A 15747-nucleotide genomic window follows, 5' to 3' on the forward strand; every position below is an offset into this window, starting at 1 on the left:
GCGCAGATCCACTGAGCGCTCAACACAGACAGCATCGTCAGAAGGAAAGTTGATAAAATAAATTACAAATTTTGTATTGTTCATACATATGCCTACCGAACCGAAAGCACTGTATCGAACGGTTCAATATCGATACGAGTATCGTTGCACCCCTAGTATAAACCTTTAAGATCCATCATGAGGACTTATATAAGTGACTAAACTGTACAGTCAATTTGCAGCATTTAAAGTAAAAGTGATTTGGGTGTAAAGTATAGCGTTAACGTTGGAAAAGAATAATTTCAGCAAACATACATACAACAACAATAAACACATGAAAATAAAGATTTATTACAATGACAGAATTTGAGCAGTAAAAATTAATTTCTTGTCAATCTAATTACAATCACTTCTATTTACATAGATATATATTTAGGGTATAATCATATGAAGCCATTTGATTGACTTAGGTGCAGAACCCATTATGGGACAGTTTGAACAGTGAATTCTCCACCAGTACATCATTGAGACTTTAGATTGCAGACTCCAGTCTAAGAAGATAAAGTAAACATTTCTTACCCAAGCAGGAAGTGAACATTGTTTTAACATTGCTCTGAACGTGCTCTATGGTAACTTATGAAGTGTGAAAAGAAAAAAGAAAAAAAAAAAAAGCATTCTCAAACCACAAGAAATACCCACATAATTTATTTAGGAATCTGCTGGATAGACGTGTGTTCACATGTTATGACAGCAGCCGTGTCCACAGTAACTAATGGATAATTCTCTTTTTCACCAAATCTGTGCTATGGCAATCCAAGCACGACATTAGACAATTGCATTAAAAGCATAACCCAAAATTAAAGTCTAAAAATGGATTTCTGACATTGAAGCCTAAACTTTTTAAATGCATGTGGAAAAGATTCATGTGACTGTGCAAAAATAAAAATGGGTAAATCCCATCTCCACAAGAGAGCTCTAAAAACAATGTAAAAAGTAGTTACAGTAATTACAATAAAATCAATAAAAACAAAACGCACAAAACTGGTGACTCCAGATGCTGTTTACAGATTTCTGGGAGCACTGAGGTAAAACAGTTTCAGCCGAGGCAAGCACAGCCAGCAGCTTCACACAGCAGATATTAAAGCACAGCAGCCTCTTTAAAAGACGTGATCCATCTGTTAAAAAAAGAAAAAAGAAAATATTATTACAATATTTTAATATTATTAATATTGTCACTATATACAATAATAAATAGCATCTCTCTCTACAGTACTTTTGGGCAGTCTCTGGGCTGTCAGCTTTAAAAATGTAGTAAACTTTGTTTTTGTGGTAGAGTTTGAACTGCGACGTCTGTGAGGAATCAGCTTTTACAACAAATCCCAGCAGGGGCAGACTCTCCAAAGCTGCCACGTCCTGCATGAAGAAATGAAAAACAAACGTTGCAATAATTCTCTTTGTTCCAACTGCCATACTGAGCTTTTATTAATACAAGTAGAAGACTTTACCTCACTTGCTGCGTATTTGTACAGGACCTTGTCTTTAATGACGAACCATAACCTCTTCCCGTGCTTTTTAGCCACCTTGGACACCTGCAGGTACCCACTCATAGAGGAGTCGTCTGTGCTGGCCGTCACCTTTACAAAGTAAAAGCAGTCTGATGAGTTTTCTGAACATTATATGAAGCCAAGTTGGGACACTGTAAAATGTAAATATAAACAGAATGCAAATCTTCTAAATCCAAATTTTTATAACAAGAATTGAAAACATTAAATGTTTAGAAATTTTACTATTTAATGAAAAATATTAACTCATTTTAAATTTGATGGCAGCAAAACTTCTCAAAAAGTTGGAACAGGGGGAAATAAAGGCTGGAAAGAACTTTCTATAACTAATTAACCTGGATACATAAAGTCTTCAAAAGATTCAGAGATTCTGGAGAAATATATCATGCAAAGAAGAAGCCATATGTGAACATGAGCTAGAATCACTGCCATCTTCTCTGGACCAAAACTCATTTAAAATGGACTGAGGCAGGGGTGTCCAACTCCAGGCCTCGAGTGCCGGTGTCCTGCAGGTTTTAGGTGTCTTTGATCCAACACAGCTGATTCAAATGGCTAAATTACCTCCTCAACATGTCCTGAAGTTCTCCAGAGGCCTGGTAATGAACTAATCTTTTGATTCAGGTGTGTTGACCCAGGGTGATATCTAAAACCTGCAGGACACCGGCCCTTGAGGCCTGGAGTTGGGCACCCCTGCAATAAGGGGTCTTCTGGTCCTCTGGTGGGGTCCACGGAACAGTTTTCTGCTTTCCCTTAGTCCAGGGGTAGGCAACTCCAGGCCTCGAGTGCCGGTGTCCTGCAGGTTTTATGAACTTTATGAGGAGGTAATTTTAAATCAGCTGAGTTGGATCAAGAACACATCTAAAACCTGCAGGACACCAGCCCTCGAGGCCTGGAGTTGGACACCCCTGCCTTATTAGCATTCAGTACAAAAGCCTGGATCTCTGATGGTTTGGGGGGGGTCGCACAAGAGCTTATGGAATTTGCAGCTTGCATATCTGAAAAGCCGTTATTAATGCTGAGAGGTATTAAAAGCAATATATGGTCCCATACAGATGAAATCTTTTTCAGTGAAGACCTTGTATACTTCAGCAAGAAAATGCTAAACTGCATACATCAACAGTCCCCTACTGAAAACATTTCAAGCACCATAAAACAATAAATACGTTAAAGAAGACCCAGGACTGTTCAGCAGTTAGAATCCTATATCAGACAAAAATGGGACAACATCCCTCTCTTGAAAGTCCAGCAGTCCAAAATTTTTTCTATTGTTCTATTGTGAATAATAAATAAACTACTGCAGTAATAAGGTTGTAATGGAAAGTGTATACAGATGAGGGCGACATATGAACTACCTCTTTGAGGGTTGCGGGTATCAACTTCTGCTTTTTGTGGAAAGTAAACGCAGTTCTTTTTCCAAGTTGATGGGTCTGTTCGCCTTTCTGCTCCAAAAGAACTTGGAAACACTGGTCACACACTCGAGTAAACTTGTTCTTTTTATATTCGAGAGGGAATTCATTGGAGGAGCAAGATTGGCACACAACCTGTGGAAGAATAAAGCACAAGTTTTACTTTTTTTGCCCTTCCATCTCTCCCTCATTCTGGACAGTAAGCATGTTGTACAACTGATGCCTCACCTTTCCGCACGCACGGCAGTGATGTCTCCTCCACGTTTGGGTGAACTTGGAGGTGCAGACCATACACATGGAGGCCCGCTTGTCAGGGATCCATATGGGGGCTTTGGATCCCAAAGGAGCACCATCGCCAACATCAGTGCCATCCAGCTGAATATGAGTGGTACAAAAAAAAATGAAGGCACACAGGAGTTTCAGTGGCTGCTCATACAATGTTAAATGTTGCTCACATATTGCAACAGCCGGAGATGTACTTTTTTAAGTGATCTTACCACATCTCGAGGCTTGCCAGGGGTAAAGCTGCTCGTCTTCTTGATGTGTTCACTGATCGCTGTGGAAATCGTTTCAAGCCATTCGTCCTGTTCCTCGGCCGAGCTACAGAAAGAGAAAACAGAGCATATGTAAAAAAAACAAAAAAACCCCAAAATAGATTCAAGAAAAACAAAAAAGAAGAACATACACTAATGAAATAAAATGTAATAACAACAACAACAACAACACACCATCTTAAATTACAAAGGCCTCTTTCATTTCTGATCATTACCTCGCGGAGAGAATGAAAGAGCGCTCCACGCTCACGATGTTCAGCTCGTTCTGATAGGCCTCTTGACTCGGTTTGCTAACCTGTAATTATTTTCACTGTGAGCCGTGATGCCAGGATAAAGATGATCTCGTGATGTGAGAAAATGTGAAAATTGACAAACAGAATAAGAATGAGTTCTCACCTTCATTCCTCTGAGGGGCAGCGTGTTTTTGAACATGTACTGGCCTGACTGAACGGGTTTGGTGTACAGCAACATGTCGTTAAACTAAATGGAAAATGACATGAAACATTTTCATTCTGTCATGACCATCGAGTCTCAAATACACCAGTAATAAGATCATAAAAATGTGGGGAAAATATCAAACAAATGTCGAAAGACATCTGAGCACCATGGAAGCTAAATCTATTAATCAAGCCAAGTTCCTTATATCAGCTCAACAGAATGTATGACCACATGTTTTACTAGGAAGGGAACCATGAGTGGAGGCACATGACAGAAACACTGCTGTTCGATTGTGATTTGGTTATGAAAGCATAAAAGGAAATATCGACTATACCAGGAAGAACATTCTGGGCTGCATAACTTTCCTCGACAGCTTCATCAAGATCCCCTCTTTAAGGTATATCTGGAAAAAAAAAAAAAAAGGGGGGGGGGGGGAGAGAAATCACAAAAGTGTAAATTAGCAAAAAATATCCCTCCCCATATTTTACTTTATCACTCTTCTCACTGCCTTTTCTTTATCCAGAACTTCTTCGTGCAACATGTGAAGAAAAGTACTTTGCAGAGCTTGAAGTTCATTATTTTCTCCAATTGATGGCCTAGAGAAGGTCAATATTAGCAGCCCGCCTTAATAATCACGTGGCAGCATGGTGGCTCAGTGGTTAGCAAGAACATCCTGGACTCAGGCACACTCCCGTGTGCTGTTTTCATGGTGTCCCAGTGCTTGTGTGGGAGCTTCAGTTTCGCCCATCAATAAATAACATGCTACGTTAACGCTGCCTACGTCAGCCCCGGAAACTCTTGCAAAACATATTGTTAATCTCAACTGAGGAAACATTGCGTTCCCACTTTCTCACCAAGTGGAACAACTCAGTTAAATATGCCCAAGCATAGTCAAATAAACCAGACTCTGGTGGTTACACCTGCTTGAGTACAGTATGTATCGCCTAACGGGAAACCAGTTTAGCTGCTTCAGTTTTTCCCAGAGTCCTTCATGCTGGAAAAGCGTGATGGCTCACTGGGACATTAGAATCAGAGAGACATCATCCGTGTTAGCACAACCTTTGCTTGTCCTACATTGACATTGCCTGTGTACGTACAAAATCTTACAAAAGCTTTATGACCTCACCCGGCCAGGCTGGACAATCTCATGGTTGCCAATCAGACGGCACTGGACACGGATCAAACTCTGGAAGATATCCTGAGAAAAAAAACGAGTGGAATGTGTAAGTAACGTGTATTAGGGATTTACCATGTGATTGCTTATCATGAAATTTCTATTTTGCTCTCACCCCTTGTTTCATGAAGTCATTTGCATGACTGGCCACCTCTTTCACTATAGCAAGGGCAGCTGAATGGACACAAATTTGTAATTGTCACACACATGACATGAAATATTTCCATTCCACTAACACCATCAAGAATATTTACGGATCTGCAGGTTTAAAGAAATTAATAAAATAAAGGTTATGTCGTTACCTTCTGTGTCTTTGTAGTCGTCTGCATCTTCAGGCAGGTTTTTTAGATAATCTAAAACAAAATAAAAACATTTAAGTTTTGCTATCAACAGTGTAACCACAACAAGTGATCAATAAGTACGCAAATGGGTGTTAAGGGCTCAGTCTCTATATCCAATTCCTGGAATGATTCAGAACTTAAATCCTGGATGAAAAGGTCTTCAGGTGTTTACGTAACGCAGCTATACAAGAGTGACGTGGGAAACATTCATCATATGTTGGCACTGACCGATTAACCAGACTCGTGAATCCACAAGCTCACTCTTGTTGAAGCTTATGTTATGTCACCAAATCTGATTCGGACCCTACTTCAAAAGCCTTATTATACAAGGAGTCAAGAAGGAGCACAAAAGATTTTCATAATAAGCACCAGAGGGCAGCATGATGCCTGAGATGAGACATCAAAGGCTGCGCCAACGTGTACAGTTTAGGAGTCCAAAACTACAACAGTGAGCTGAGTTTGTACTTAAGTTAAACTCACCTTTAAGTATTAAATAAGAAACATAAAAGATCTATTTCAATGACTCTTTATTTACAGGTTTACCTGTGAGTAGCAGCTGGTACTGAGGAATCCTCTGTACAGGTTTTAACAGGTAATGCTTCAGAGCCAAGCTGGCGCAGCGTGGACTAGCCTTAACAAAAAAAGAGAACAAAACCAAATCAACATTTAATGGTTTTTGTTTTGTTTTTGAAAAAGGGAGCAAAGACACTTACACACAGAACAGGTTGAGCACCATTACCTCAAATTCCCGTACTACTGCGCCAAATGCTGGATTCTTCTTAGTCTGCTCATCCAGGAGAACCACATTCCTGTCAAACTCACGAATGTATGTCGAGTACATCTTCAGATAGGGCCCCTGTTTCAGGAAAATGTCTGCTACCTGGGGATTCTCGTTCCTGTAAACAAAACAGAGCGAAAAGAAAAACACTGGTCAGTTCCTCGATCCATCTATGTGATTAGGTTGGGGGGGGGGGGGGGGGGGGGGGGGGGGGGCATACTTTGGTCCATACTTTTGTTTTATAGTATCTATTTTTTCTCCTATAGAGTAAATGAATAATCAAAAACATGTGAAAATATATATTCTTACCCAGAGCTTGAATACTTCCTTGTGGATCATGAACAGAAAAAAAATCACCAATGTTCTGAGTTTCCTCTTTACCCGACTAACCACACTTTCAACAGGCACTAACAGCACCACATAGGTATCGTGACTTGATTTAAGACCGTGGGCATTAGTATGGAGTTAAAACATAAAAACATCCCTCTTCCTCTGAAGACTATCAGTTATTACTGCATGGTTTAGCTCCCAATCGGCAACAAGAGCACATGTAAAGCTCTCAGTAAAAAAAATAAATAAATAAAAAACTTTGTTATACCATTTAGCTATTCTTTGTCTCAGTTCGGAGAGGAGGTTTTGGTTGAGTTCGTAGAGCTGTGGGAGGGAGTACAGGATCTGGTTTAGAAGACGGTCCTCAATCACAGGCTTCCCACTCTGGCGAGAGGCTTTAGACACTGCATCACGGAAGTCCTGTTGATAGACAGATAAAAAGTCAGATGGACACAGCTTAAGCGCATTCTTAAAAGACAAATAAATTCTGTTTTATTTGCATAGTGCTAAATCACAACAGCTGCCTAAAGGCACTTTATGTTGCAAAGTAAAGACCCTACAATAACACAGAGAAAACCCCAAAAATAAAATGACCCCATATGAGGAAGCACTTGGTGGCAGTGGGAAAGAAAAACTCCCTTTTAACTGGAAAACTCCGGCAGAACCAGGCTCAGGGAGAGGCGGCCATCCTCTGTGACCGGTTAGGGGTTAAAGGGGCAAGACAGGACAAAAGACGCACTGTCATTCTTATAAAATAAAATCAGGACCAAAGAAATAATAAATACAGAGCAGCAAACACTGAGGGTACCATTTATGGTTCGCTTTCTGGTGGTTTATAGCGACACATGGCAAATAAAACTGCCAACAGACCATGTACCCAGCAGAGAGCTCCTGTGGTTAACGTGCGATTTCCTCCTACTTAAAAAAAAAAAAAACAGCTGACAGTGTAGGAGGCGGCTCACATGGTGAAGGATGTAGCAGAAAAAAAAAAATTAAAAGCATATACGTTTCACGAGACTACGCTGCAGACAGTCAGCGGTAACAAACGTGTGACGTTTGTTGAGAAAAAGGCCAGTTTGGTTATCTCGTTTCCATTATAACACATGGGTTAGACAAACAAAGCAGCTAAATCAAAGTAGCTTTTATTGTCTGCATTTAGATCCCGAAAACGAGAGCGTCTAAGAATATGCATTACCAGATAAATCAGATAGAATACACATGCTGTGGTGAGTGCTGATGTCCGTTTGAGTACCTGACAGAGCTGGGTAAAATAGAAAGCCACTTCAACATTGCTTTGAACTTCATCTGATCTGTTCTTCACAAATGTGCAATCCACGGAGACTCGAGCGCTTCCCGTGTATGCTATACAGTCATAGATGGGAGTCGTCACTCAAGGCTACTACATCTTACGTACCAGCCCTGATCAAATTTCCTCACACTTAACACTGCAATTCCTGAATTTACCACATCTCCTCTTCCTGAGCAGATATGATGAACTGTCAAGAAAAAGCGACTCAACAAACAAACAGAAGCAGATGTGGAGATTCTCGTAGAGATAGGGAGTGCTTTACTTCACCGATCTAAGAGTGGGTTGGCAAAGACTTGGTTAGACTGGTTGGACGACACATAAAAAATATTGTTCTTCCCTTCTTGTCGCACAGCAAACACTGCAGGGGAAGTACAGCATAGGAATCAGATCATTTTTTTGGCAGCGGTTAAAACAACGCGACTGTGTATCATTCAGAGCAAGTATAGTGTTACAATAAGAACCTTTTATTGCCAGAAGGACGGCGAAAAGTCTATTCTGCCCTTCTATGAGGATCAAATCAAACACATATGGAGAATGTGGGCCCCGACACTAGACCAGCACTGGCTCAAATATATACCCACAGCTCTTTTCATGGCAAACACAGTGGTTGCTTTTGTTTAAAAGGTGACATGTGGAAGTACTCACAACATGAAGCAGCTTCAGGACGTCAACAAACCTGGAAAAACAAAATACAGTTATAATGGTTACGCAATCGCTGCCTCCATACAACAATACATCATCATGTTTTGTGAGGTTTTGACATATATGTGTGTCTACCCATTACAATGAAGGTGAATGGAAATTGTTTTGTTTTTTTCCAGTCAGGCGCTTACACACAGATTCTGCAAGACTCTACCATCTGTTGGGTGCAAGTGGACCAGTGTGTCAAACATATGGCCCAGGGGCCAGAATCAGCCTGACAAAGATTCCAGTCAGGCCCGCTGGAAGGCTTTGCAAAATGTGAAGGAGTTCATAGATTTTGATCATTTAACTGTACTTTCACGTTTTACAGCTTTCCCTATGGAGAAAGACCTCCCCCACTGCCATTCATACTACACCAAAGTAGTTTTTTTTTTTTTTTATATAGCACATTTAATGACAACAGCAACGCTGACCAAAGTGCTGTACAGAAATACAAAATAACTAGTACCAAGTAACTTTTATTATTAGCACCAAGTACCTCTCATACTGTATTAAAAGCCAGTGGATACAAATGTATTTTTAGATGAGATTTAAATTGATTGACAGTAGGAGCCTGTCTGATGTGTTGGGGTAGATTATTCCACAGTTTAGGCGCTACGACCCAAACGCTCGATCGCCTCTGTGAACCAGCCTAGACCTTGGTATGGCTAAAAGCAAAAGATCATTTGTTCTAAGAGATCTAGAGGGCGCATAAGGCTGCAAGAGGTCAGACAAATACCCAGGAGCCTGTCCATTCATAGCTTTATAATCAACAATAACATTTTAAAATCAGTTCTGAAGTGAAAAGAGAGCCAGTGGAAAGAGGCAAGCACCGGGAAATACGTTCACATCTTTTAGTTTGCATCAGAAGGCGAGCTGCAGCATTCGGGACCAACTGCAGTCTTGCAAGGCAGGTCCGACTAATTCCAACATATAATATAGTTAAACAATACAAGACACACACCAGATGATCTGGATGATGAGCTACTAGAACTTTTTCTTTAATATTTCATGTAGAAAAACTGAGATGTACTGTTGAATTTGCACTTCTTAACAATTAAATGTTTAGTTAAATGGCTTTTTCTCCAGTCTTTTCCCCCCAGTGTGTAAGTTAATGTTGCAAACACCAAGAGAAACTTTTAATCTACAAAAACCCACAACAAACCTGAGAGACAGACATCCCAAAATCTGGGCAAAATTATCCTAGACTATGTGCACACGTGGAGTTCAAGAAATGCAAATGAGGGAAAAAAAGGACACTCACACACTCTCAGAGGTCATAATTTCTTGTGCAATGTTGAATATCTTGTTTTTCTTCTTTTCACTCGCCGTCTGATGAAGACAATCAATAAAAACAGTACAGTTTGAATAAAACAGTACAGTAAATGTAGCACACACACTGCTCGCAGCAGACGTACAAGATGCAATAATAATATATTAATCTATTAGAAACAGCATGAGGATGATGCTATAAATGTTTTTGTTTTTCTTGTTAAAGGAAGGCGTGTTCTCCCCTGCAGGACTATTTTGCCTGCATCCTTGAAATTCCTGCAATGAGCAAACCCTGTCAGGATCTAACAGCTTCTGCTCCTCACCGTTTTCTCCTCTGGCTGCTCAGGGTCACCTTTACTTGAGTCAGAGCTGCTGTCATTCTCGCCTTCGTCTTCTGAGGTGGTCTGGATAAAGTCATCATCAAACGGCACCTCAAGAACAATGTCTTTTTCAAAGGAGCTTCTGTAAAAAAAAAAGAAGTCAGAAACACGTGTTAGTCAAAGAGCAAAACAGGGACCGACAAACACAAACAGGGCAGGTAGTCTTGACACACAACTATCTGAAGGCATTTATTCTGCATTTGAAAGGCGCTGACACACCTTTAAAATACACATGGCACACGAGCGAGGGGAAGGGAATTTCAGAAGAATGAGGAAGATTTCTGATATAAAAAAAAAAAAACTCTCCTCAGCATTTAATCCCAAGAATTTCTTATACGGGAGCATTTATTATTAAAAGTCATAGAAATGCACACAGGAAAGGGAGGACTTGACACCTTTAAATGTTAAATCTAATTATCAATACAATCACAAGCCTACTCCTACTGCATCTTTTTACATCTGCTCACAGAACTCAGAAATAAGGCACCGTCATCGTCAGCAGTTTTAACAGGACTTCACATGAACAGCTAACAGGAAATTGTGCCAAAGATGCGCCGCATGTCTAAAATGCCACAATTCCCAGAGGATTCTCAGAAGGCACCTCCCTGAACAAAACTTACAAAGAAAGAAAGCAGACAAAGCTAAGGGTCTGTGCCCCCTTTACAACCGCTGTAGTACTTCGCAGTGAGCGGTCTCTGCTATGAGCCAACGTGTTTCCAACATGTGAGTGTTTGAAAAGCGCTGCGACATGCTAAGCTGTTGGAGGCAGCGTGTACAGTTACACAAACTGTAATCCTGTTATCCAGCTGACTTCTGCAAAACTGCTCATTCAAAACCAGACATGTGAAATTCTTTGCCTACTAACAGGATTACTACAAAGATTACTTCAGGGAATATACACACAGGAAAAAAAAAAATAAATTAAAAACTGGAGCCAATGAAGACGCAAACTCAGAAACATTTAAAAAAAACAAAACAGAAAAGAATAAAAAAGGGTCAGTTCAACAAAAGTGCAAAAAAGTAAAAACGTATCTATTTAGCACTGATCTGCTTCTTATGATGAATGTATGTAGATCTGCAGAAACGGCGCAATATCTAACAGTGCAAACACAAATCTGTACATAAACAGATTTAATGCACAAATCTGTGATATTTTCTCAGCTGAATTTGTTCATAATCTGCAAACAAAGTTAGAACATGTTCAGGAACAAATAATAGAAAGCACATCTTAAAACTTTACTACAACTACCACTAATAATGTTGATGATCAAAAATATTTCACCCATCCGTTTTCCACTGATTCAATTTAGGATTGAAGGTGGAGGGGAGACGGCAATTGTTTGGACAAGTCACTAAAATATTGCAAGAAAGCCATTTACAGTCACATTCACATCTATGGCCAGTTTAGAATCACTAAATAGCCTAAGATCATGTCTTTGGACTCTGGCAGGAAGGCGGAGTACCTGGAGAGGAAATGCAAACTCCACACAGAAAGAGCGGCCAGCCCGTGGATCAAACACAGGAGCTGCTTGTTATGAGATGACAGTGCTGTCCAGCACAACACCGTGCCACGGTAACACTTTCATTAGCCATTATTTACAGTTTTCCAAAATGACAGAAACAAAATAAAACACTAATAGAATTAAATTAATGACAGAGGACAATAATTAGATTAAATGTTAAGAAAATGGGAGCAAGAGTAGACAGTGACTCAACATATAGTAGTTTAACAAACCAATACAAAGACCAAACAAAACTCGTCCTTCACACATGACACATTTGGAACAAATGTTCCAGTTACTATGATTATTTAAGTATATCTTATCCTGGTCAGGTACTTCTTCTCAATGAATGATAAGATGATGGTTGGCAATGTCGCGTGCATGCTGGAGGATGTTTTTCGTTTTGTTTTTCCAGTAAGTGTAGTGCCTTTTTTTATTTTTTTAATCTTGAGCTGATAGATCGCACGTTCCTTCCTTCATTTTGTTCTGGTCTGTTCATGCAAAGTCTTTTCTATGTTTATTGTTTGACTGATTTTTAAACCCTAGTCTCCAGGAAAATACTAATCATCAGCTCTATTATCTGAAACAGTTTTGAAAGGTGTTGCTGTTTTTGTGGCTTCCTCCTCTGACACTACTGTTTCCATTTCTTCACCCCTTATTTATTTATTACTAACTTAATGCATCACCATCATCACTTTCTTCATTACATCTTAGTGTTGATCATGGCATGCAGATTGCAGATTATTCTAAGTCACTACAGAACAAAACTGGCCAGTGGACACGCTTCATGAATCTGACGGGAATTTTGTGAGAAGCATAAGCACGTCACCACCCGCACATTTGTGAACAAAGGCCAGAAACTCCTTTTGTTCCCCTAATGCACACATCACTAACAGTTTTATAAACATATATACTTTTTAGCATTAGGTAGTTATAGTTGGGATTGTAGGTTTTTGGTTTGAAAACAAACAAATCTAACTATTCAGTAAAAGGACTAGATGTTGTAGTCCCTGATAATGGACTGATAACGGATAATCATTGTAAAATGAAAAATAAAGTCTTATATTGAGTTCTGATGAAAGGTTTCCTCTTTAAGCAGCAGATTTTTAATTCTATCACCTCCACTCTATTGAACTGAGCCTTTAAGAAGAGAAACAGGTGTCGTTTTAGCGTCTTCCTAACACCAGATAACCGCAGAGCTGCAAACACAAAGACACTGTGAAAGCGCTTCTTAAACCACAGAAATGTGGATTGCATTGATCTAGTATGTATTCTTCCCTTCTTGGCTAAAGATTGTCTCTGCCTGTAATAATAACAACATGTTTATACTTTAAATTTGTGTAGTTTAAGTCAGTGTGTCAAGGCTATGCAAGCACACCATACCTGTCAAACTACCCTGACAGGAATTAGAAAAACAAACAATGCGAAGGCCCTCTGCGCTCTTCCTTTTCGCCCTCTGTCATCAGAAACATATTTTGCAGATGAATGGTTGTTTAAAAGAAATTTCAGGACACAATGAAGAACGTGCTGTTAAAAATAAATCAGGTTTAGAGGTAGTCGAGTACATCAGGTCTACCTGTCACAGAGTGCTGGTGTCTGTTGGTGGTCTTTCTCCAGGGACATATATGGATCCTGCTCCTCATAAATGCCCTCATTATCATACACCGAGCTCTCCGAGGAGTCAGGGTGTAAGTATAAGCCCTGTGGGTCAGTGTAAACTGAGCTCTGCCATGGTTTAGGCTGTGAGTAGGGGTCCTGAGGATATGGCCCTGAATTTTCCACATTGGCGAAGTCTGATATCTCCTCATACACAGGGCTGTCCTCAAATGGGACAACTTCTCCTTCATTTTCTCCGTCCACATTTTGCTCAAACTCAGTAAATGGAGCGGAGAATTTACGTTCGGGATAGTTCTGCCATAGGTCTTCGTCGTTGTCAACACTTCGTTCATTATCATCGGGAGTGTAGTCTGGGAACTGGTCTTCTTTTTCCGTCTGCCTGGGTAACCTACTCTTTGATAATTTCAAGGGTTGTTTCCGGAAAGAAATTGTCTTCTGTACTTTTTTAGAGCGAATGATGTCAGCGCCGGAGAAGGACTTGGCTTTGCTCACACTGGAGCGAGAATGCCTATTAACTTCAGCTGCTGGATGGTTACCGCTTGATTTGTCAGTGGAAGGCAGAGGCGGCTCCTTCTTTTTCCCGTGTCCTTCAAACTCCCTTGCTGCTCTCTCCTCAGATGATCCCTTATTCTGATTCAGCAGCTTCTTTCTCTGGGGCTTCTTTGGAGGTACTTTACCCATCCCAGTTTTCTCCACTGTGGCAACAGGCTGGCTGAGGGCCTGCTGACTATGCAAAATGCCACAAGCTTCCTCCTCATCACCCTTTGCTTTCCTCTGAATCTTTTTAGCGGAGAAATCCATCTCATAAGTGCCACGGCCCCAATCGAGATGTTCCCCTTTCACGTCCTTTGGAATTGCCTGAGGAGCCGAGCTCAGTACTTTTTCGAGCTCAGACAGAAAAGGTTTTTTCTTGGGTGGAGCAGCTGGAGGGGGACAAGTTTTCACTGACGGAAAAGCTGGCAGTTTCTTTTCACTTTCAGGTGCACTGACAGACAGTGATGATGTGCCCTTCCTGTCTGGTGACACCGCCACATTTTTGGTGTTTATTTCTCTGCCATCTTGGCTTACAGACTCTTCCTTCCCCTTCTCCCCCTTTTCCTTATGGTCCTGAACAGCTTGCCTGGGTTTCTGTGGTACAGGGATAGGACTGGGCTTCCTAGGGGGAGCTGGGATTAGTTTGGGTCGTGGCACACTGAGAGCATCTTCCTCTGGTACTTGTCCAGGTACACCGTCAAGAATTCCATCATTTGCCTCATCACCCCGCGTTCTGTGAGGAGAAGTCGGCCGAAAAGCCACCTTAGGACGGGAAATATTAGTATTTACAGTGACATTTTGGTAAATAGCATGTTCGTCTTGAACAGACTGATAGTGAGTATGGGTGGGAGAGGCGTTCGTTGTTCTGAAGTATTCATTGTTTATTTTCTCTCTGCTATGATTGCGGGTGCCTTGAGAATTGACGCACGTGCAGTTGTCACTGCTGCACAGACAAATAGGAACAACGTAATCCCAGTCAGGCCTTTTGCTCTCGTGCGGCAGTCCATTTTGGGAAGCAAGGCGACCTACAGTCTGGGGGGTATCCGACGCAGATGTCTGACGTGGGCTCGTCCAGACAGTGTTGAATTTAGAGGGGCAGGGTTTGGGGGCTAGCGCCGGTTTCACCTTCATCTGCGTGCCAGGAGATGGTTGCGAGAGGCCACCTTTTCTAGGGATCAAAGGAGATTGCCGTGGACTTTCGTAGTAAGGCAGCTTTGGTTTAGGGGCCACAGGTGGCTTATGCATGCCTGGGAATAGAGAAATGAAATATATGAAGTTGGGACTTGAGGTAAAGTTATTTCCTCTGAGGGAAAACAACATCTAAATGACTGTAACCCTGACTATAATGTAATGACTGTGTTTTCTTTCACTGCTGATCCTAACCTTGGTATACATCATAAACAACCTCTCCAAGGGTTCAAATATCACATGATTTATGTTTGCCCCTCTATGTAGCAGCACATTACTCCAACTAATAGCTCGCGTCAACACGCAAAAGTGGGGGATTAGCAGGTGGGAGATGAAGAGTGGGAGAAGCAGTAAAAGGCAAGCCTGTTGACAAGCAGGGTTTTCAAGGCGTTGTTTTCAAATATTTCCCTGTTCAACAAGACACAGTTTGAACTGCTGACTGCGAACAAAATCAATACAAAACTCGAGATAATCAAATGTAACTTCATTTAGAGCTATGCTGTTTAAATGACTACCGAGCAGGCTAAACCTAAACAGGTGAGATTTATACTGTGTAGGAATAGAAAGAAAAAACATGCTGAACTACAGTATAGAAGTACATCTCTGAGCATTTACTATTTCCCGATTAGCCATTATAAGCTCACCGTGTTCACGTATAAACCAGAAAAGTCATCGAACGGGGAACTTACCTGAGTTCATCAT

At 40.8% G+C, this 15747-nt stretch overlaps 1 protein-coding gene across 1 annotated transcript; it reads right to left on the reverse strand.

Moving 5' to 3' along the window:
* Positions 1-1117: 1117 nt before the first annotated feature.
* On the reverse strand, positions 1118-15747 carry LOC146628106 (FYVE, RhoGEF and PH domain-containing protein 6-like). Its single transcript, XM_085357579.1, has 20 exons — positions 15735-15747; positions 13283-15104; positions 10148-10286; positions 9817-9884; positions 8517-8547; positions 6831-6982; positions 6194-6350; positions 5998-6085; positions 5416-5466; positions 5229-5287; positions 5066-5137; positions 4274-4342; positions 3898-3981; positions 3717-3796; positions 3445-3547; positions 3176-3322; positions 2894-3082; positions 1485-1613; positions 1253-1392; positions 1118-1154 (listed from the first exon to the last, which is right to left on the reverse strand). Exons 1-20 carry the CDS (start codon positions 15745-15747, stop codon positions 1118-1120), a joined length of 3630 nt encoding a protein of 1209 aa, XP_085213705.1.

Source organism: Diplotaxodon limnothrissa, linkage group LG7 (assembly GCF_057381915.1).
Source record: "Diplotaxodon limnothrissa isolate DT_005_m linkage group LG7, D_limnothrissa_male_GT1.1, whole genome shotgun sequence".
Classification (NCBI taxonomy): Eukaryota; Metazoa; Chordata; class Actinopteri; order Cichliformes; family Cichlidae; genus Diplotaxodon; species Diplotaxodon limnothrissa.